Source organism: Cyanistes caeruleus, chromosome 23, assembly GCF_971803275.1.
Source record: "Cyanistes caeruleus chromosome 23, bCyaCae1.hap1.1, whole genome shotgun sequence".
Classification (NCBI taxonomy): Eukaryota; Metazoa; Chordata; class Aves; order Passeriformes; family Paridae; genus Cyanistes; species Cyanistes caeruleus.
Window position 1 is genome coordinate 311558 of NC_141723.1, and position 17475 is coordinate 329032.

General features: G+C 42.6%; 1 protein-coding gene across 12 annotated transcripts in view; it reads left to right on the forward strand.

Moving 5' to 3' along the window:
• The window catches only part of APLP2 (amyloid beta precursor like protein 2), a 48033-nt gene that overhangs the window by 14256 nt on the left and 16302 nt on the right, over nucleotides 1–17475 (forward strand). For 6 of the 12 annotated variants that reach the window (XM_023941591.2, XM_023941592.2, XM_086861398.1 and 3 more), the window contains exons 2-7: nucleotides 7965–8138; nucleotides 9360–9489; nucleotides 12534–12646; nucleotides 14152–14321; nucleotides 15183–15400; nucleotides 16991–17158. In XM_023941591.2, the coding sequence (XP_023797359.2) occupies nucleotides 7965–8138; nucleotides 9360–9489; nucleotides 12534–12646; nucleotides 14152–14321; nucleotides 15183–15400; nucleotides 16991–17158 (973 nt within the window). The remainder of the gene's footprint in view (nucleotides 1–7964; nucleotides 8139–9359; nucleotides 9490–12533; nucleotides 12647–14151; nucleotides 14322–15182; nucleotides 15401–16990; nucleotides 17159–17475) is intronic. The other 6 variants (XM_023941595.2, XM_086861401.1, XM_086861402.1 and 3 more) reach the window with 1 other exon arrangement.

Sequence of the window (17475 nt, forward strand, 5' to 3'; positions counted from 1 at the left end):
TCATGTAATGCTAAATCACTTCTAATCAGTAGTAATGGGTTTATTTTTCTGTCTGCCTGATGTTAAATTATTCTGTCTTCTTTCTTCCAGTTTTGGCCACGCGGGAGGTTAGTGGTGAACTCATGTGGGTGTGTGACTTGTGACGAGTTTTAATCCAGGAGTTACTTTTGCCTTGAGCAAATTGCTTTGAAGTGATGAAAGATTTTCTGAATGTACTTTGCTGTGTATTATGGAATCTGTATCCTGATAACTACAGTGTCCTGTATACTTATTCCCTAACACTTGTGTAGCTAAAGTGCCTAAAGATGGCACAACCTCTCCTATCAAACCATGGAGAAGTTACTTACAAAATAGCATCTGTTAGTAGTCCTCTGCATGTGCTGCTCTCAGTGATGCCTTTGTGGTATCAGCAGTGATGGTTCATATTAACAGTCAGCTCAGAAATGAAAGATCTGAGAGTTCAACTTTTCAAACACTATTATGCCATAGCTGCTGTCCTTAGGCTTTGGTTTGGATCTCCCTTATGGTAGTTCAGGAAGGCAAAATTGCCCCATGGCCATTTTTTCAGTAGAATATTAGTGAATGTGAAAATATTAACTTGCATTCAAATTTTCACTTGCTGACTGGCTATCAGGACATCTTGGGTTTCTGTGCGTCAGATGCCCAAATAATTAATGTGGAAAAGTGGTAATTAGTCAGGCTGTGCAAGACAGAGTGATGGCACAGATTGGAGCGACGAGACATTGAACCAAGCTGAGCCTGCTGCTGGGTGACCTTAGGCAAGTCCCCTGACTTTGTGCCTCAGTTTAGCCCAGTGATAAATAGGCCTGGCTCCCTCTGCTGGGATAGAGCTTAGGGTGGCGCCTTAGAACCGGAACTTTAAATAGCGTCGTGGTAGTGCTCTGCTGCAAGGGGAAGGAAGTGGCCGTGTGTCTGACACAGGTTCGAAATGGTCCCTTACGTCCTTGTGACACATAGAAGACGACCTGGCTGATTAAACCTATTTGGACCTACCTGTGTGCTGTGTGAGGATTATCGGTATTTGTGCTTTCCTCTTCTCTTGCCCTTATTTTTTGTGATGTGCCCCTGCCGAGGGAGGCAAAGATTTAGTTTTAGATAAGCATTGTTAAAGTGAGAGGCGTGGCTTTAAAGCCCAAGAAAAGTAAATTCCACCCTCTGCCTCAGGGGATGAAGAGTTACCCCACCCCGGAGCCTCGTGGGGTGGCAGCCCAGGGTGTTCTGATTGGGTTTGAGCCCTGGGGTTTCTCCCTTGCTGTGTTCCTATTAGACCCTGACCTTAAACTCCACCCTTCTTCTGTCCCATAAAACCCACCATCCTGCCTCTGTTCTGGGCTTGCTCTCTGTCTCTGGATTTCAGCTGAGTTTGTTCCTGTGTTGAATAAATGGTTTCCTGAGATTAACCAAGCAGAGGCCTGTCTCGTTGAAGTCCCTTGGCAGTCAGCAGAATCCATCACCTCCCTGGACTTGATCCTGCAGCAGCGGAACACTCCAATTTTTAAGGTGGCTTTTTGTTAAACTATTCCAGTCCCAGCCATTACAACCAAGCTGTACTTTTGAAAGCCTGAGGCCCTGAAATTAATCTCTTTTTTAAAGGATAGTTCTGGGTACAGTAACATTTGTTCAGGGAATGTTCCAGTGGAGTTGTTATGAACTTTGGCTCTCCAGGGATAGAAAAGATGATGCCAAAGGCAACCATGTTACACAAGCAACTTCAGGAAGCTGAGGCAGTGCTGAGTTGTGGCTTTCCTGGATTTGATCACTTCTCTCCCAGCCTAGCTGTGCACCAGCACTACCTGCAGTGTAGCAATCCGTATTGAAATGCAGCAGTTCCCAGTGCAAATATCTCACATACAGATTAAGTGCCCATTGACTCATGTATGCCATTATGGAGCATGATACACTATAGGGGGAGGTGGAAATAATCTGATACCTCCTAAGTAAAAATTCCAAGGGCAAAACGGCTGCTTATGACTCACAGGTACTTGGAAATCTCCCCTTTTCCTTGTGGAAAGGCAGTGGAATGTGCAAAGCAGTAAGGAATGCTTTAGGCTGCAGCAGGTCTTTGTAATCCTATGGCTGCTGTCAGCACATATGAAAGTAAATGGATTATTGTCACTGAACTTCGGACTGTTCAAGGCTTCATGTTGGCTATAAACACAAGCATCTAAATATAAACTGCACCCCAGCTACCACTACAGCTCCTGCCTTTGCTTGCAATTCTTTGCCGGTGCAGTCTCCCCCACCACAAAAGACAATAAAGGACAAGCAGATGAGAGCTCCACCCCTTCCAGCAAGTTAAAGCAAGCCATAGACTGCTTTAGTGAGATTTCTGCCGTTTAAATTATAAAGCAAACACAGCCTGGTATTATCGGCTCACACCAGATCTGCCTGCAGACAGTAATTCTTCCTGTCTTGGACCCCTGCCCATGTGCATTATTGTAATTATCAGCAATTAAAAAAAAAATAAAGCAATAAAGCTAGGACGAGCTTGAGATCTAGTCTGTAGATTTATTGCCTGCTGTGTCAGGCATTCATTAGCCTTCCTGGGTTCAAGCCACCTATCTGCTGAATAAAAACAGGAAGAGCAGCTAAGGAAAACAAAGCATGAAACACCACTTGAAGTATGAATTGAGATCTCTGCTTGCATTTACAAGTTATAAATCCAAAACCAGGGGAATTCTAATTATTCTGTCCAGATGTTCTTGTGTGTAAAGTCCTTCTGCCAACTTCCCTCGCTTTTTAGTTGAAGTGTTGGTTTCCTGAATACTCGCTTACCATTAATTCCTAGGTGAGATTCATGGTAATGAATGTTAGATTTAAGGGCCCTGTGGCATGTCATGATCCAGGAGGGCTGAGCTTTATGATGCCAGCCTAGCTGTTCTCCTCCCAGTAGCTTCACTTTGTGACTGCAGCTCTTCTTAATTTTCATTTTGCCAAGGGCTGGCCTCTCCTTGTGGAAGGAGAAAGGCCTGTGGAGATCAGCTGGAGGTAACAGTAGTATTTTTTTTGGGGGGGGGCGGTGGTGTGGTGTGCAGGAGTCCCTGCACAAACACTCACACCAGTTTTTCAGCCCAGAAAGAGCAAAACATTAGAATCCTCACACATTCAAAAGCAGCAGCTGTGAAGGGTTGTGTTCACAGGAAGGCTGGTAAGGTAACAGGCCTCTTTTTTTGTGTCAAAATGAACTGCTGGAATTCCTCAGTGGTCTTGAAAGTATTTAATTTATATCCTCCATATCTGTGGGTATTCCACAGACATAGGGAGATTTGCAGAGTGGCTCAGATAGAGTAGGAAATGTAATTTTTTTTTAAAAGGAGAAAAAGTTCTACCTTTAAGGTGGGCAGCATAATTTATCTGAATAAGGACAATGCTGAACATCCTGTTCTGAAGTCCCTCAGGTTGTATTTTATGTGGATCCTGATTTAATAACTAGGATTACTTTCAAAGGGCCTCTGATTAATTAAAAACAAACAGTGCAAGTAATCTTTTCCCAACTTGTTTTTTTTGTCAGTGTAGCAGCAACTGTTTGTGGAATACATGTAACTTTCAGGAGCAGGAAATCTGATCTGACCTGTAGAGAATCCTAAGAAGGGTCCCGGTTACTTAAGGCAGGTATGCCCTCAGCAGCCAGTAATCAGTTCGTTGGCCATCAAGTCAATGCAATTGCCCACTGAAGTTTTCTTCAGCAGCTTATAAATTCTAGGGGCTGGACTTCCAGTCTTAAAACAGCTTAATTTTCCAGGGTTTTATGCAGAGAGCTACTCATGTGTTTCTGCAGTGGAGGCCTGATGGAAAGCAGGGGCAGTGTGCACTCTCCTCACAGGCTCTCCATGCTTCTCAAACTCCCATCCACTCTGGTTTTGCTGGAATAAGGGTTCATTCTGGCTAATCTGATCAGGTGGATGAGGCTACGGTCATGTTTGACCTCACAGAAAATGCAGAATTCAGTTAAATATGACATTTTGCAAATGCCTTTGTGCTATTAATGAAAGCTCTCAGAAACTGATTTCTGTGAATTATAATTATCAGCTTCTCTTCACAAGAGAAAAGCTCCAATCACCCTTCAATCCCCAAGTCCCTAGCAGCATGTCAGAAGGTTTTCTAGAATGGCATTCCATAGGGAGCTGTATGGACAGCATGTGAAATAAGTTGTGTTGTGATGAGTTTTAACAGATCCTGGCAATAAAAGGCAAAGCACATGCATGTGGTTTTCATGTTCAGGTCTTTATAAACCAGAACTGCAATCTACTGCTTGTGTTTCAGGGGTAGATGTAAAATATTCTTTATTTTACTAAAGTCTCTAGCCTGTGTCACTCCTTTGGGATGGGGGATACTTGTGGGAAGAGCATGTAAGACCCTTTTTAGTACCTGGAGCCCAGGCATCCAGATGGGTAATGCTCACACATCAAGCCCTGTGTCAGAAGCTGAAGAGGCCAGTAGTAAATAAAAGCCAGGATACTTGGGCAGACACTTCCATGAGAGAAAAGAAAGATTAAGAGGATTGAATTTCATTCTTTCAGGACCCTAAATCAGGCACTGGATGGCAGGGTGAGGAATTTAATTGACATTAATTGGCCAGAGATTTATGTGTTTATGGAATCAAAAACTTCTTTGGTCTTGGAAGGCAAACTGAATTACAGGATTACACCTAAAGGCTGAGGCCAGTTTCTCCTGAAACATCTTGTAAATGCAAATTCTAGTAAGGAAAGTAATGTATTTATGTAACAGTCTTTTCCCTAATAACATTTGTCTTGCTCTCATGTTATGAGTATGTATAATAGCTACTAAAATAATGTTCAACAAAGGCATAGACAACTGGATGAACTCTATTCCATCATGTGTGTTGCCCCTCCTGATCTGTCCGGCTGCTTATTTAAGGGATTGAATGGCTGCTCTCCAGCACTGAAAGAAGCAGCTGCTTCCATTTATGGCTGGGAAATTCCCAGAGAAAAATGTGCTGTCAGTTTGTTCATCCCTTTGCAATGTGGAATGGGTGAATTCTCTGAACTACTAAAGAGCTTAACTAAACACATGGCTTTATCCCAAGTTTCATGTTGGTTTACATGTTCCACAGCCTTCCTTTTGCAAAGTGATACATGAGTGTAGCCTGAGAGATCCACTTCCAGTTTTCATACACCTAAGGCAATTGCGGGAAGCATTGGAAAGTTGCTTGGTCCCAAAAGGCTCTTGTATGTGACCTTTTTCCCTGTTTAAGTATCAGTGTTAGAGGTGTGGGCTTCATGAAGTTTGGAGGTGCTGTATTCTCTCTCTACAGCTAAAATGAGATTAAAGTACTAAATTAAGAAACTGATATGATTGAGGGCTGGAGTGGACTGCCAGTGGAGGAAAAATTGAAGTTCATCAACTCACCCAACAGCACAATTCAACAGAAGATTTCTGCCTGATGAAATCAAGAAAGTAATAAGTCTCCTTTGTTCAGTTGTGAATTGGGGTTTAGCATGTTCTGGTAGCTACAGCAACAGCACTCTGATATGAACTGATACGAAAACTATGCAAGCAATCCAAGAAGGAGGAATTATACCCTTACAGGGTGTAAACTGGAGAGACAGCAAAAACAAACACTGGCTGCATCAGTATGTAAATAGGGGGTGGTCATGATTTCAGGAGATTGGTATGTGTTTGAACCGGAGTTTTGCTCATGCAGGTGTAATGAATGGATTACTTATGGGTGTTTCTGCATCTCGATTGGAGCTTGCACCTCCTGCTCTGAAGTTCATTTATTGTGATGCAGACTTGTTAAGTTCGCTCTGAAAGAGCCAGATTTCAGGCATCAGCAGTACCACTATAGCACATACATTTATTCTCTTTTGATGCCTTGTATTCTTACAAGGGTTAATGCTTCCTGGGTTCTTGATCTTGCATGTCTTTTCGTTGTTTGGTTTTTTTTTTTTTCTTTCCAGGGGTGAAACTTGGATGTGGTTGCAATGTTGTTATCAAACAACAACAAAAAACTGTTTTGGGGATTGTTTCCTTTAGCATGTCAGGTGCTGTGCTCTCTGGAAAATGGTTCTTGGTACCAAAGTGGCGTTTGTTTGGAGAAAGATTAAAAGGGCCTCTTAAAATGTTTGTGTGTGTTTAGGGAGTTCTGAAGGATCATTCTACGTTTGCTTTTTTTTTTTTTTGAATAGACACAGCAGGGAGTAGGGTGGTGCAAGACCCGTCACAGATTCTGCTGTGCGCACTTATGTTTATTAAAGGCTTGATTTCTGAAAGAACCAAGTTACTGCAGTGTTTTTCCAGCCTCAGTTATTCCTCAGAGTTGCTCCTGTACCTGAACTGCTTGACTCGTTTTTTCCTTAGGACAGAGAGTACAACAAACATACCCACAGTAAACTTGAAAATGTATGTGAACTTGGCAGCATTTTGATACTGGGATATCAGTGCTGCTATCTCGTACATATAGTTTGGTATTTCTTTACTTTGTGGTCTTTGCTAAAACATGGTGTCATGAGCATCTGTTGATTGGAAGGGTCAAAGTAGAAACCACTTGTATAAGACTGTTTCTCTTAAATGATGCAGGGGTGAATAGTACTTAAAACTCAAGGGGTCATTTTTCTGCAGTTAATACTTCACTTAATACTTTGTGCCTCAAGTTGGTCTTTTCCCCCAAGCACTAATCTTGTGTTCAGCACTAAACAATCCTTGACTTTCTAAGTGTTGAAATGACTTCTCTCCAGGCAGAGAGATAAGGGGAGGGGGAGAAATGAACTAATTGTAATGGAGTTACTATTTTTTCTAATATCCAGTAACTAAGACCTGCACAAAGAAGTTGTCTAGTTGAATTCTACTCTTTATTCTTTTATTTCCTTTAAACATACAGATATTGATAGGAGTTGATGGGGATCTGCAGGCATTAGGGAATGATCACTGCCCACTGTAATTTATGCATTTTTCAGTGCACAAAAAGTTAAATATGAAGGCAGGACTGGTAGCCTGAGGTTGTGTTGCCTGACAGTGGAAAAGGAGCTTAGGGCCAGCAGACCATGCATTGCTGTTTCTATCTGGAGCAGTTAAAGTGGCTTCTATTCCCCTAAACACCTTAAAAAGCTTTTGGAGTTCATCTGTTTGTTTGCCATATGCCTCTTTCTTTTTTACAACAGCGAATAGTTATTTAAGGAGTGTGTTCAGCTCCCAGCATCCACTTGGTCTTCTCAGGAAAAAAGTCTGCAATTTAATTTGCTCCTCTTTTCCTCTTTCAGTCAGTCAGCAAGATTTCAGAAAGGGCCTGACCTTGTTTTCATTGATCAGTCTGCAGTTTGACCCAAACGTGGGCCTGAGCTGTCAGGTTCTTGTCTGCTGGTACAGTCTGGGAAGTGCACAGAATACACATCTGAAACAGCTCTATAAAAGTGCACTGAGTGGGACACAACAGGCTTGTTGTCACAGCTGTTTTTTCTGATTCAGCAGAAATTATCTTTGTTTGTATGTTTGAGCAAAAATCATAGGTATTTCTATCCCAAATATTCAATGATAGTAGGATAAACACGTACCTTTTAACTCTGAGCAGGATTCTTGCAGTGGGACACAGTTCTTCTATTTTATTAGTAGTAGTTACACCTGCTTGTGTGTAACCTCACAGAGGTCCTTCTGCCAAAAGTTATTAGTATTAGTTATTTAGTAAGTTTTTCAGACATCTGTTTCAGTCCATGTAGGTGCAGCCTTTTAGTGGGAATTACTCTTGGTTTTGGTAAGCTGTTGTTTCAAATATAAAAAAAGGATTTGGGAAAACAAACACCTCGCTGGTGAAAGCTCTATGTGGGCTCAGCATCTCAAGGAATGTTGTTACAAAGTAGTTTGCAAGACTCCACTGATTCTAGATAAGGCTATCTGAGAAGATGCTAAAGGATTTCTGGTTCTTTGAGTTGTTGAGCCTTTGATCAGAAAATGCAGTCAAGGTATTTTGTTTTGGTTTGTCTTCACAGGCCCTTGCAGCCAATGCTGGGACAGGGTTTGCGGTGGCAGAACCTCAAATTGCCATGTTCTGTGGGAAGCTAAATATGCATGTGAACATCCAGACTGGGAAATGGGAACCTGACACTTCTGGGACCAAGAGCTGCTTTGGAAGAAAGGAGGAGATTCTGCAATACTGCCAGGAGGTGAGATTTCTGTGTAATCCTGAATCTTCACTGCTGTGAAGGAATTGGATTCCAATTTAGCTGCTCAGTAGCAAATTAACCATGCAGGAGATGAGCTTGCTTTTGCCTAGTCCAGTTCCCTGCACTGTCCTGCTGCGTTATTGTCCAGGAAAAGCAAGGAAGACATCTAATCCCACTGCAGTGGGATTTAGAAGCTACCTCAGATCAGCTCACAGAAGGTTACTTGGTCTGTAAGTCAGAGGTAGCTTCATCTGTTTGCAGGGCTTTACTCTAATGTTCTGCCCCTGAGCTGGTTAACCAGTATCTGCTCCCTGTTGTGTAAAATGGAACCTGACACCTATTCTAGTTAGAATGCGGCTGTGCTGTTCTCGATGACATGTTCAGCTCAGCCATAATATTAAAAAAATATTTTAATCAAATTTGTCAGTATTTTTAAGCTCTTTAGACTTTACTGAAAAAGGTATAATTATCTAGTGTGTTTCAGATACACTGTTACATTGGTCTTGTCCAGTGTCTTTAATTGCTTCTCTGAGGTTACAGTCTTGTAAAATACCACAAGAAATGTATTTTGTTTTAATGGGAAAGCAACAGAATGTACTGTGTCTGGACTGGGAAACTTTTTAAACTGTTTTACAAGGCTGATATAACTGGGGCTACATTTTTTTCATTTGATAAAACCCTAAATATAAGTTGGTGTCTGGACTTGAGAACTTGAGCAGGGCATAAGGGTCAAATTAATACCTCATAAATGGACTAGGCATGAGGAAACCTGAGGAGGTGGGTGCATTACTTGACAAGTGATGAGAGAGTCTGAAGATATTACTAAACCCTATTTGTTGGTGATTGCTGTTCCAGGAGGTATTGTGCTGCTCCAGAAAAAATTAAACAGCTACATCTCCTCCAGACCCAAATACCTAAATGCTCCTCCTCCACTGCTGTGCAAATCCAGACCTCTCAGCTTAGTGCCAGTGAAGACTTGCCCTGACCTGGCTTTCTCCTGCCTCAAAGCAGTGGCATACCTGTTTCTGAAGCCCTGTGTGACAGACAGCTGGAGCTTTTTTATGTCTCCAGCTATACTAAGCTTGGTACAGAGGAGAGTGTGTGTCCATCTGCAAACTCCAACTTCCTGTGTAGAGTCAGCCTCACTACTCTGGTAGGAGCTGCTCTGCACATTGTCTGTTCTTTCTGGAGAGAAACTTCTCTGTTTGTGCTGTTCCCCAGATGTACCCAGATCTTCAGATCACCAACGTGGTAGAAGCCAACCAGCCCGTCAGCATCGACAGCTGGTGCAGGCGTGGGAAGAAGCAGTGCAAGGACCACACTCACATCGTCGTGCCCTACAAGTGCCTGGGTGAGTGTGTGTTGTGGGTGAGCTGTGCATTCCTATGGGAGAAGCACGGAGTTGTCTTCTGGATTCTTACAGAGAGAACAACTCAGTTTGTAAGACTTTTCTTGTATGAGGTTGTCATTTCCACGGCTTCCATTGAAATGTTTTTCTTTCCACAAGATGGAACTCTGCTTTTCTGGAGCAGCTTGGTAACAGCTGTGGTAGAATAATTGTGCCTGGCATGAAAAACAAATCCCCATTCTCTCTTCAACTGCTATAAAAACCTGAAGGCTATTGTATCTGAGTACCACAAAGACACTCGGATTTAATACTTTGATCCTATTTTTGTGATGCTTTAATATTTTTGTTGCCTTGGAGACTTAAATGCTCAGTGTGCTCAGGCTTCCTGCTTGGTCTTGGCAGGAGAACTCCATTCTATTTCAATGACTATATTTAAACTTTGCTGTTTCAAAGAGGCCCTTTTTCTTGCAGCTGTATCCCCTGTCCCCATTTTGAACTGTGAAAGAATATGAGATAAACTGTGATGGATTTCATGGTACTTTCCAGAATCTCCCCACCCACTGGAATCAGGCAGCATGTTTTAAATGGTTAACTTGTGACTTCTGACCTGTGGGTTGTGGGTGACTCTGTGCTGCCCCATGTGTGTTCTTAGGAGTGAGCTTAGTTTCAGCTGGCTGACTTTCTTTTCAGTTATCCACTGGAAAACACTTGTAAGAAGTCTTGATAAGAGTCTGATTGCTGGGATCATTCAGTAGGAACCAGTTTTCATAATTTGTATCTGTATCTCAGGTTACCATGTGATTTGACAGGGGAGAACACCAGCAAAGCAGCAGAACCATGCAAGTGCTTTGTCCTTTATGTAATGCCTTCCACTAGACAATCATAAAGCACTTCATTAAACATAAAATTTGTTGTGGACACGTCCTGGGAGAAAGGTGCTTTTCTTGGGAGATGTGGAAATTCAGGTTTGGGAAACAACCAAACCCGACTGATCATAAGGAGAACTTCTGATGGAAATAAGGATGAAAGCAAGATCCCTGGATTTATAAGGAGTCATCTCTATTAGAAAAAATCCTTCCCCAAGCCTATTCTCCGCTGAAAAATAAGCTGATTTTACTGACACTGCCCTCAAATTTGATAAGCATGAAACTATTTATTGAGTTTTTTCACTAGTGTATTTCATGTTCACAGTGTTCATGACTTGCAGGCCCCAGCCTGTGAGGCAGTTTGGTTTTCAGATCTGAATTGCAAGTCTGGAGTCCATATATCTATAAAACCTCTTTGTCTCTAACACACCACAAATTGCCTGTTATAAATAGGTGTTTTGTTTCTCTGGGATTATAGTCAAACGGTGGGATTTTGTTCCCTTTCTTGGTTGTGTTTTCCTTGATACATTAATGCACAGAGTACCTTGAGTATCCTGTCACCATACCTTGTTTAATCTTTTCTGCTCTTCCCCCACCAAGGCAAACCCCTTTGTAGGTGAAAAACTCATGAATCTTCTGCCTTCAGCCCTCAGAACCACAGTCTCTTGGTTTGCTCAGTTTTACTTTTATTACCAGAAGCATTTAAACCTTTCCTAGGTTTAGGGAACCTAGAGTAAGGTGGAAGAGTATTAATTCAAGATTCTAACTGGCCTGTTTTGAGATAAGAAAATGGAGAAAATACAATCTCTCTGTTACTTTAAAAGTAAGTAATTGGAAAGGGATGAGGAAGGTAATTTGATTTCATTGTCTTCAGTTGTCAGGTAATCTAACTCTAAACTATTTAACTTCTCTGTACTTGGAGATGTGTCTATGATCTTTTACTATCAACAGAAAGGAGCTGCAAAAAAATTGGTCATGCAAACAATATTTAAAATATATTTTGAAAAGATGGTGTGAAAGACGGGTTGGATGAAGAATTCTGCTTTGTGGAGACTTTGTGAGAAAAAGTCTTTGACTTAAAAGCTATTCTCCAGTTTTAACAAATGGCTCCTAAAGCTGCTGGCCATGTCTGCAGGGAATACTGCTTTGAAACACTTGGGCTGAAGATCTTTTCCTGGTCTCAGAGTATCTAGCTTTCTCCTTATTTTAAAATTACCGAATTCAGCATTTGAATCTGCAAGAAAGAAAGAAAAACCTCAGCTTGGAGAAAATCGTTTGGATTCCAGTGGCAGTGTTTGCTGGGATAAGAACAGGAAGTGATGCTCATTTAGTTCTGATCCTTAGTTCATATGTGTTGGTACCAAACTGAATGATGACAGAAATTCAGGCTAAATAGCTTTTAAGTCCAGCTAAAGTAGAGTCTGTACAATGGAGAGATTATCTTTCCCATCTTCCTCAAAAGCAAAAGTCTGGGTTTGGCACAAAGATTGTGCCAAAGCTTTCTCATGCTGGTAAGGTTGTAGTTATCTTGATATTGGAATGCAGTATATTTGCTGACTCTGGTTGTACTCTAATATTTAGGCGGAATAGTTTTTATTTTCCAGCCCTATGTGTTTTGGTTAGGACAGTGAATGTGCTGCAGTTGATCTTTTAATTAAACCATCTGGAAAAAAAACCAAAACCAAACCAAACCAGACTTGCTCAAATACTGAAAACATAGATAACACTCTCAGCATATAAAGATTTCCAGGCTGTTACAGCAGCAGGCAGCGTGAAGGAAATTTAGTATGATACAGCTCATTTGAAAATAGGTGATTAGTAGTTTGAAACTTCCTAGTGCAGACACAGTCTTCTCAAAGATTTGCTTGAAATCTTCAGTCAATCCTTTTATGGAAGAACATCTATTTATTAACTTGCACTCTAAACTCTGCCTTCAGTTCAGCTTTAGGGGTCAGCAGAATCATGGACCTGTGTCCATGGTTTTACCTTGGAATCTCTGAGGTTCTGTTTTTCTTTAGATTCTCAGAAATGATTTTCAGAGCTGGTGTGACTTGTCTCCTTCAAGAATATATCAAGCCCTCAAGGCACATGCATAGAGTGCACTTTGGGGAAGTTCTCATGGAGACTTCATTTGCTGTTGGAAGCTGAATGAGTGTGAACTGTGGCCGTTGTGTTTTTCAGTGGGTGAGTTTGTAAGTGACGTCCTCCTGGTTCCTGAGAAATGCCGGTTCTTCCACAAGGAGCGCATGGATGTGTGTGAAAGCCACCAGCACTGGCACACTGTGGCAAAGGAGGTAATGACGCCACTGGGACAGAAGTGTTTATTCCAGATCTGTCCATTTGGATGCTTGTAGCGTTGGACCATAGCAGTATTTCTCTCTGTATTACTGTTCCTGTGTTCCAGTCAATGAACTGAGGCAAACAGCAAGGAAATAAAAATTGAAAAGTACTCAAGTGACTTAAAAAACCTGTGTAGCAATTGAGTTATTCTTCATGGAAAGCTGTCCTAAATAGCTTATCCATACCCCAGAGCCAGGAATTGTAGTCAGCTCTCTGGGATACTGCTTTAACCAATGGTTCATACCTCTTTCTTTTCTCTTTCCAGGGAGATACAGTGGGCATAGGATAGTTCATATTTTTCTTGCACATCTTGCTTTAGTGTGCCTTCTGCTGCTGGGGATTTGGTTGGGACGGCTTGCCTGGGAGCAATCTGATTTTTGTTGGGACTGATTAGTCGAGGTTTTACATAAGAGGTGGATTATATTCTCAGAATAAATTTAGCCCATGGTTTTGGTGGGGTGAGTTTGTGGTTTTTTTAATCAGACTAGGTAAATTGTTGAAAAAGCTCTGCACTCCCATTTGAAGCTGGAGTAATCAAAATAAGATCATGACAGAATGTGCATGTTTTCTATTTTGTAGAAGCAACAACTGTAGAAACAGCAACACAAAGACCAGTTGTTAACCAGATGAGGTTAAGGATGCTCTACTTAAAATTCCTATTTCTTTAAAATCCTGTGAGCAAAAATCCATCTAAATAAAGCTGTACTAGGGTAATTATATTTTAATTGACGGTAAACTTGTTAATGTCTATAAAACTGAAAAATCATTTACTTTAAATGTAGTTGGAGAATTTTTCCAGCAATATTTGGCTCATTTAAAATCTCTAACAAAGCAAAGCACAAAAGGGTTCTGATGGGTATAATAAAGCTTTTCTACATTCTTTTCTGGGCACTTCAAAGCCAAGTATTTCCTTAGCTTAAGAGAATTGTAAAGATGTAATGTGTAAGCAGAGTTTACATTTGACTTTTTCTCTAATTATCTAATTGATTTTCATCTACAGCATGGTAAAATAATATTGATACAAAGTCCATTTGAGCAATTACTCACTTGCTCCGATGTAAAGTTTAATAGATAAAGTTTAATGAAATGGCCAGCACAGGAAAGCAAATACCCTTTCTGGTTCTTTCAAGTGTTCTCCTTTGAGTTGGCACAAATTGTTTAGTTGTTTTTTCCCTGGACTTTTCCATGTTGACAAACCAGTAGTTGTTGGGGCTGGGGTGTGAAATGCTAACACCAGGAAGTACTGGGTGTTTCTGAATCTGGGACTTTCATGGTTTGTTTTTTTTTTACACTACAGGTTTCAAATCCACTTTCCTTTGATGTTCAGATTTAGGTCATATGTTGCCGTTGTTTTTGCTGTAAAACTTAAACCATTCTTGGGATCTATGATAGGTAAACTTGAGCTTTATCCAAAGGAAGAGCATGATGCTGAGCTGACATGAATGGGCTCCTCTTTCAGGCCTGTCTGACAGAAGGGATGATCCTGCACAGCTACGGGATGCTCCTGCCCTGTGGAGTGGACCAGTTCCATGGAACAGAATATGTGTGCTGTCCTCAGACTAAGGTTGTGGATGAGGCTCTGTCCAAAGAGGAGGAGGATGAGGATGAAGACTATGACCTTTACAAGAGGTAGAGTTCTTACTGGTGTAGATATTGACAGCTTTGTACGTGAAGCTGCTGTTCGAGAATATTTCACACAGCAACTCCCTTGTGGTGAGGATTGAGCAAATTTCTGTGCTTCTGAGTTTCCTAAAGGAGTGTCCTGAGCCTGAAGAGGACAAATGGCTTTGTAGTGCCCCTTTTACCGGAAGAGCTAAACACCCCCTCTCCCTTCATCCCTGCAGAGAGTTGGGATCATTCAGCCTTGAGAAGAGAAGGCTCCAGGGAGACCTTAGAGCCCCTTCCAATGTCTAAACAGGCTCCAAGAGAGGAGCTTTGGACAAGGGCGTGGAGTGTCAGGAAAACGAGGAATGGCTTCACCCTGCCAGAGGGCAGGATTAGATGGGATATTGGGAAGAAATTATTCCCTGTGAGGGGGTACTGAAGCCCTGGCACAGGGTACCCAGAGAAGCTGTGGCTGCCCCATTCCTGGAAGTGTCCAAGACCGTGCTGGATGGAGGTTGGAGCAGCCTGTTATAATGGAAGGTGTCCCTGCCCAGAGAATGGGGTGGAACAAGATGGGTGTTAAGGTCCTTCCCCACACAAACCATTCTGAGATTCTGCAGTAGGAACCTGCCCCAAGGTTAGACTTTCACTTGCTGAAAAATTTACTTACTGAAAGAGGCCACATGAAGCCAGAGCCGTGGAGAAACTGCCTGCAGCAGTAGGAGTGTCTGTAATGAGGGATGTCCCTTGCTGTGAGTGATAGGTTAATCAATAGTTGGTACACTTACTTCTCCCATTTCTAGAATAGATGTAAAGAATCATTATTCTGGTACATCCAAGTGATTAGCCTTAACTTTACTCCCTAATTTATCTCTGTCCTTCCAGTGAGTTCCCTACAGAGGCAGGTATAGAAGACTTCACAGGAACAGCTGTGGAGGAAGATGAGGATGAGGATGATGAAAGGGAAGAGGAGGAGGATGTGGTGGAAGACCGTGATTACTACTATGACAGCTACAAGGTTGATGACTACAATGAAGAGACCCCCACAGAGCCCAGCAGTGACAAGGCTATGGCTGAAAAAGAAGTGAGCAGTGACATGAAATGTAAGACACATTCCAGTCCACAGGCCTCCTGCTCCCTTGAGATCATTCCTGTTGGATGTCAGTTAGTGATGGGGTTTTGATCAAGTCAATAAGTGCCACTTGGAAGTTTTATTTGCTAGATACATTAGCAAACAGAGGAAAGCTGATGATGCTTGTTTCAGGTATTGAAATTTTCTCTCTAGAGCATGGACCATATGTTTTCCAGATAAACAGCAGTTCTGCTGGCAGGAAGCCCAGTGTTTGGCATGTTAAACAAACACCTCATGAAGGTGCAGTGATGAGTCAGAAAAGCCGTATCTGCAAATTTTGGGAAATCTTAAAGGGAACACAGTACACTGTAAATTTAAAATCTGGTGGTTTATACCAGCTTAAAATGAGGAAGCAGAAAGTGGTGGGCCATGCTTTGTAGAAGTGCCATCTGGTCATTTAAGGGTGAGGAACATTCTTGGTGCTGCCTTTGCATAAACACTTTCCTTCCACAAAAGAAAGCCAGCACAACTGCCCCAACTTTATTATAAGGTATATTTTCCACTGTAGTAGAATCTACTGTGCTGGTGGCAGCTTTTGTTGGGTGGTAGATGCCCTTGCAGAGGGCTCATGGTGTGGTGCCTCAGCATTATGTGATGTCCTTACACTTTGCATGTGGAAGTGTCTGCAGAGGAGGGAGGAGCAGAGAGGGAATGAAATTCAATTACCTACAGATCACTGAATCATTGCCAGCAGTTCTCACATCTTTCTGGAAAAATGCCAGCATGCTGCAGATGATTCTCCTTGCTGAAACAAGGCTTAGCTCATGAGTATACAGGGTTGTTGCAGATCTGCAGGTGTTGTAAGAGTCTTGGAGGAATATGATTGGGGTGTCTGTTTTGGGGGTATACAGTCTTTTTTCCCAGAAGTACCATGAACAGTTGCTAATTTATACACTATATCTGTTCTCGCCTCAGAGCATCCCAGCTGCTATTGCTGGTTCACCATGAAGCATTCCCCGTGCCATGGCTACATGAAATTTTAATATTTGGTGCATAGATGTTTAAAACCTTAGAACCTCAGTGACTGAGGCTGGCATGGAGATCACTCCCTTTGTTTAGCCTGCTTTTTCACTTACTTCTACACCTGCCCTGTAAGATGTGGAGTATCTGTCCAGGCAGAGTGCAGTGAACTGGACATCCTTTGATGCTTTAAGCAGCCCTACTTGACTGGCTTTCCACGCTGTTGGTTTTATAGAGTGGAGGTTCTCCCACTGGGGCACCCAGGGCATAATGCTGTGGCATCAGCAGAACAGGTTCCTGCTGTCCCAGCCCCTGGCTCTGGAGAAGTCTCTCACAGATGAGAGCTCCGTGTAGAGACAGAGCGAGCTGCTTGGCTATCTCCAAAGCACAACGTGCAAGCATCTCCCTGACCAGCTTGCGATGGATGCTTTGGAATGTTAAACCCCCCAAAACTGACAGAGGCCCTTGGGTTGTTGCAGCAGTGATGCTGAGGCCTGTGCCTCAGAGGAAGGAGTGAAATAGAGCCACCTCTGCATCATGTAAATCGCTCAGCAAGGCCTGTGCTCCTCACCAGCTCATGTTCTTACCCGTCTCCACACAGCTGTCTGCTCCCAGGAGGCCATGACAGGGCCCTGCCGGGCTGTGATGCCTCGTTGGTACTTCGATCCTAACAAGAGAAAATGCATTCGCTTTATATATGGAGGCTGCGGAGGCAACAGGAACAATTTTGAGTCAGAGGAGTATTGTATGGCTGTGTGTAAAAAGATGAGTAAGTCCTGCCTCCCACTGGCCTTTTGCAGCTGGCCACTGTCTGTCTGGCGTGTGGTGTCTCCTCCTCCTTCCCTTGGGCAATAGAGGACCTGATTGTAGCTTGTCCCTTTGGTTCTGGTGTCTGTCCCTTTGCAGCAGTCTCCTCCTGTCTTCACTTCCCTAGGTCCATAGGGTGATTGTTCCTGGGGAAGGTGCCCCATACCATATGCTGTCTGTGCTCCCTGGTGACTTGCAGCTCTTGCTGAGGGCTCAGCTGTCCTCTTCCAGATCTACAGAAGCGACCAGGGGCTGTCTCTGACCTCTTGCCTAACTGGC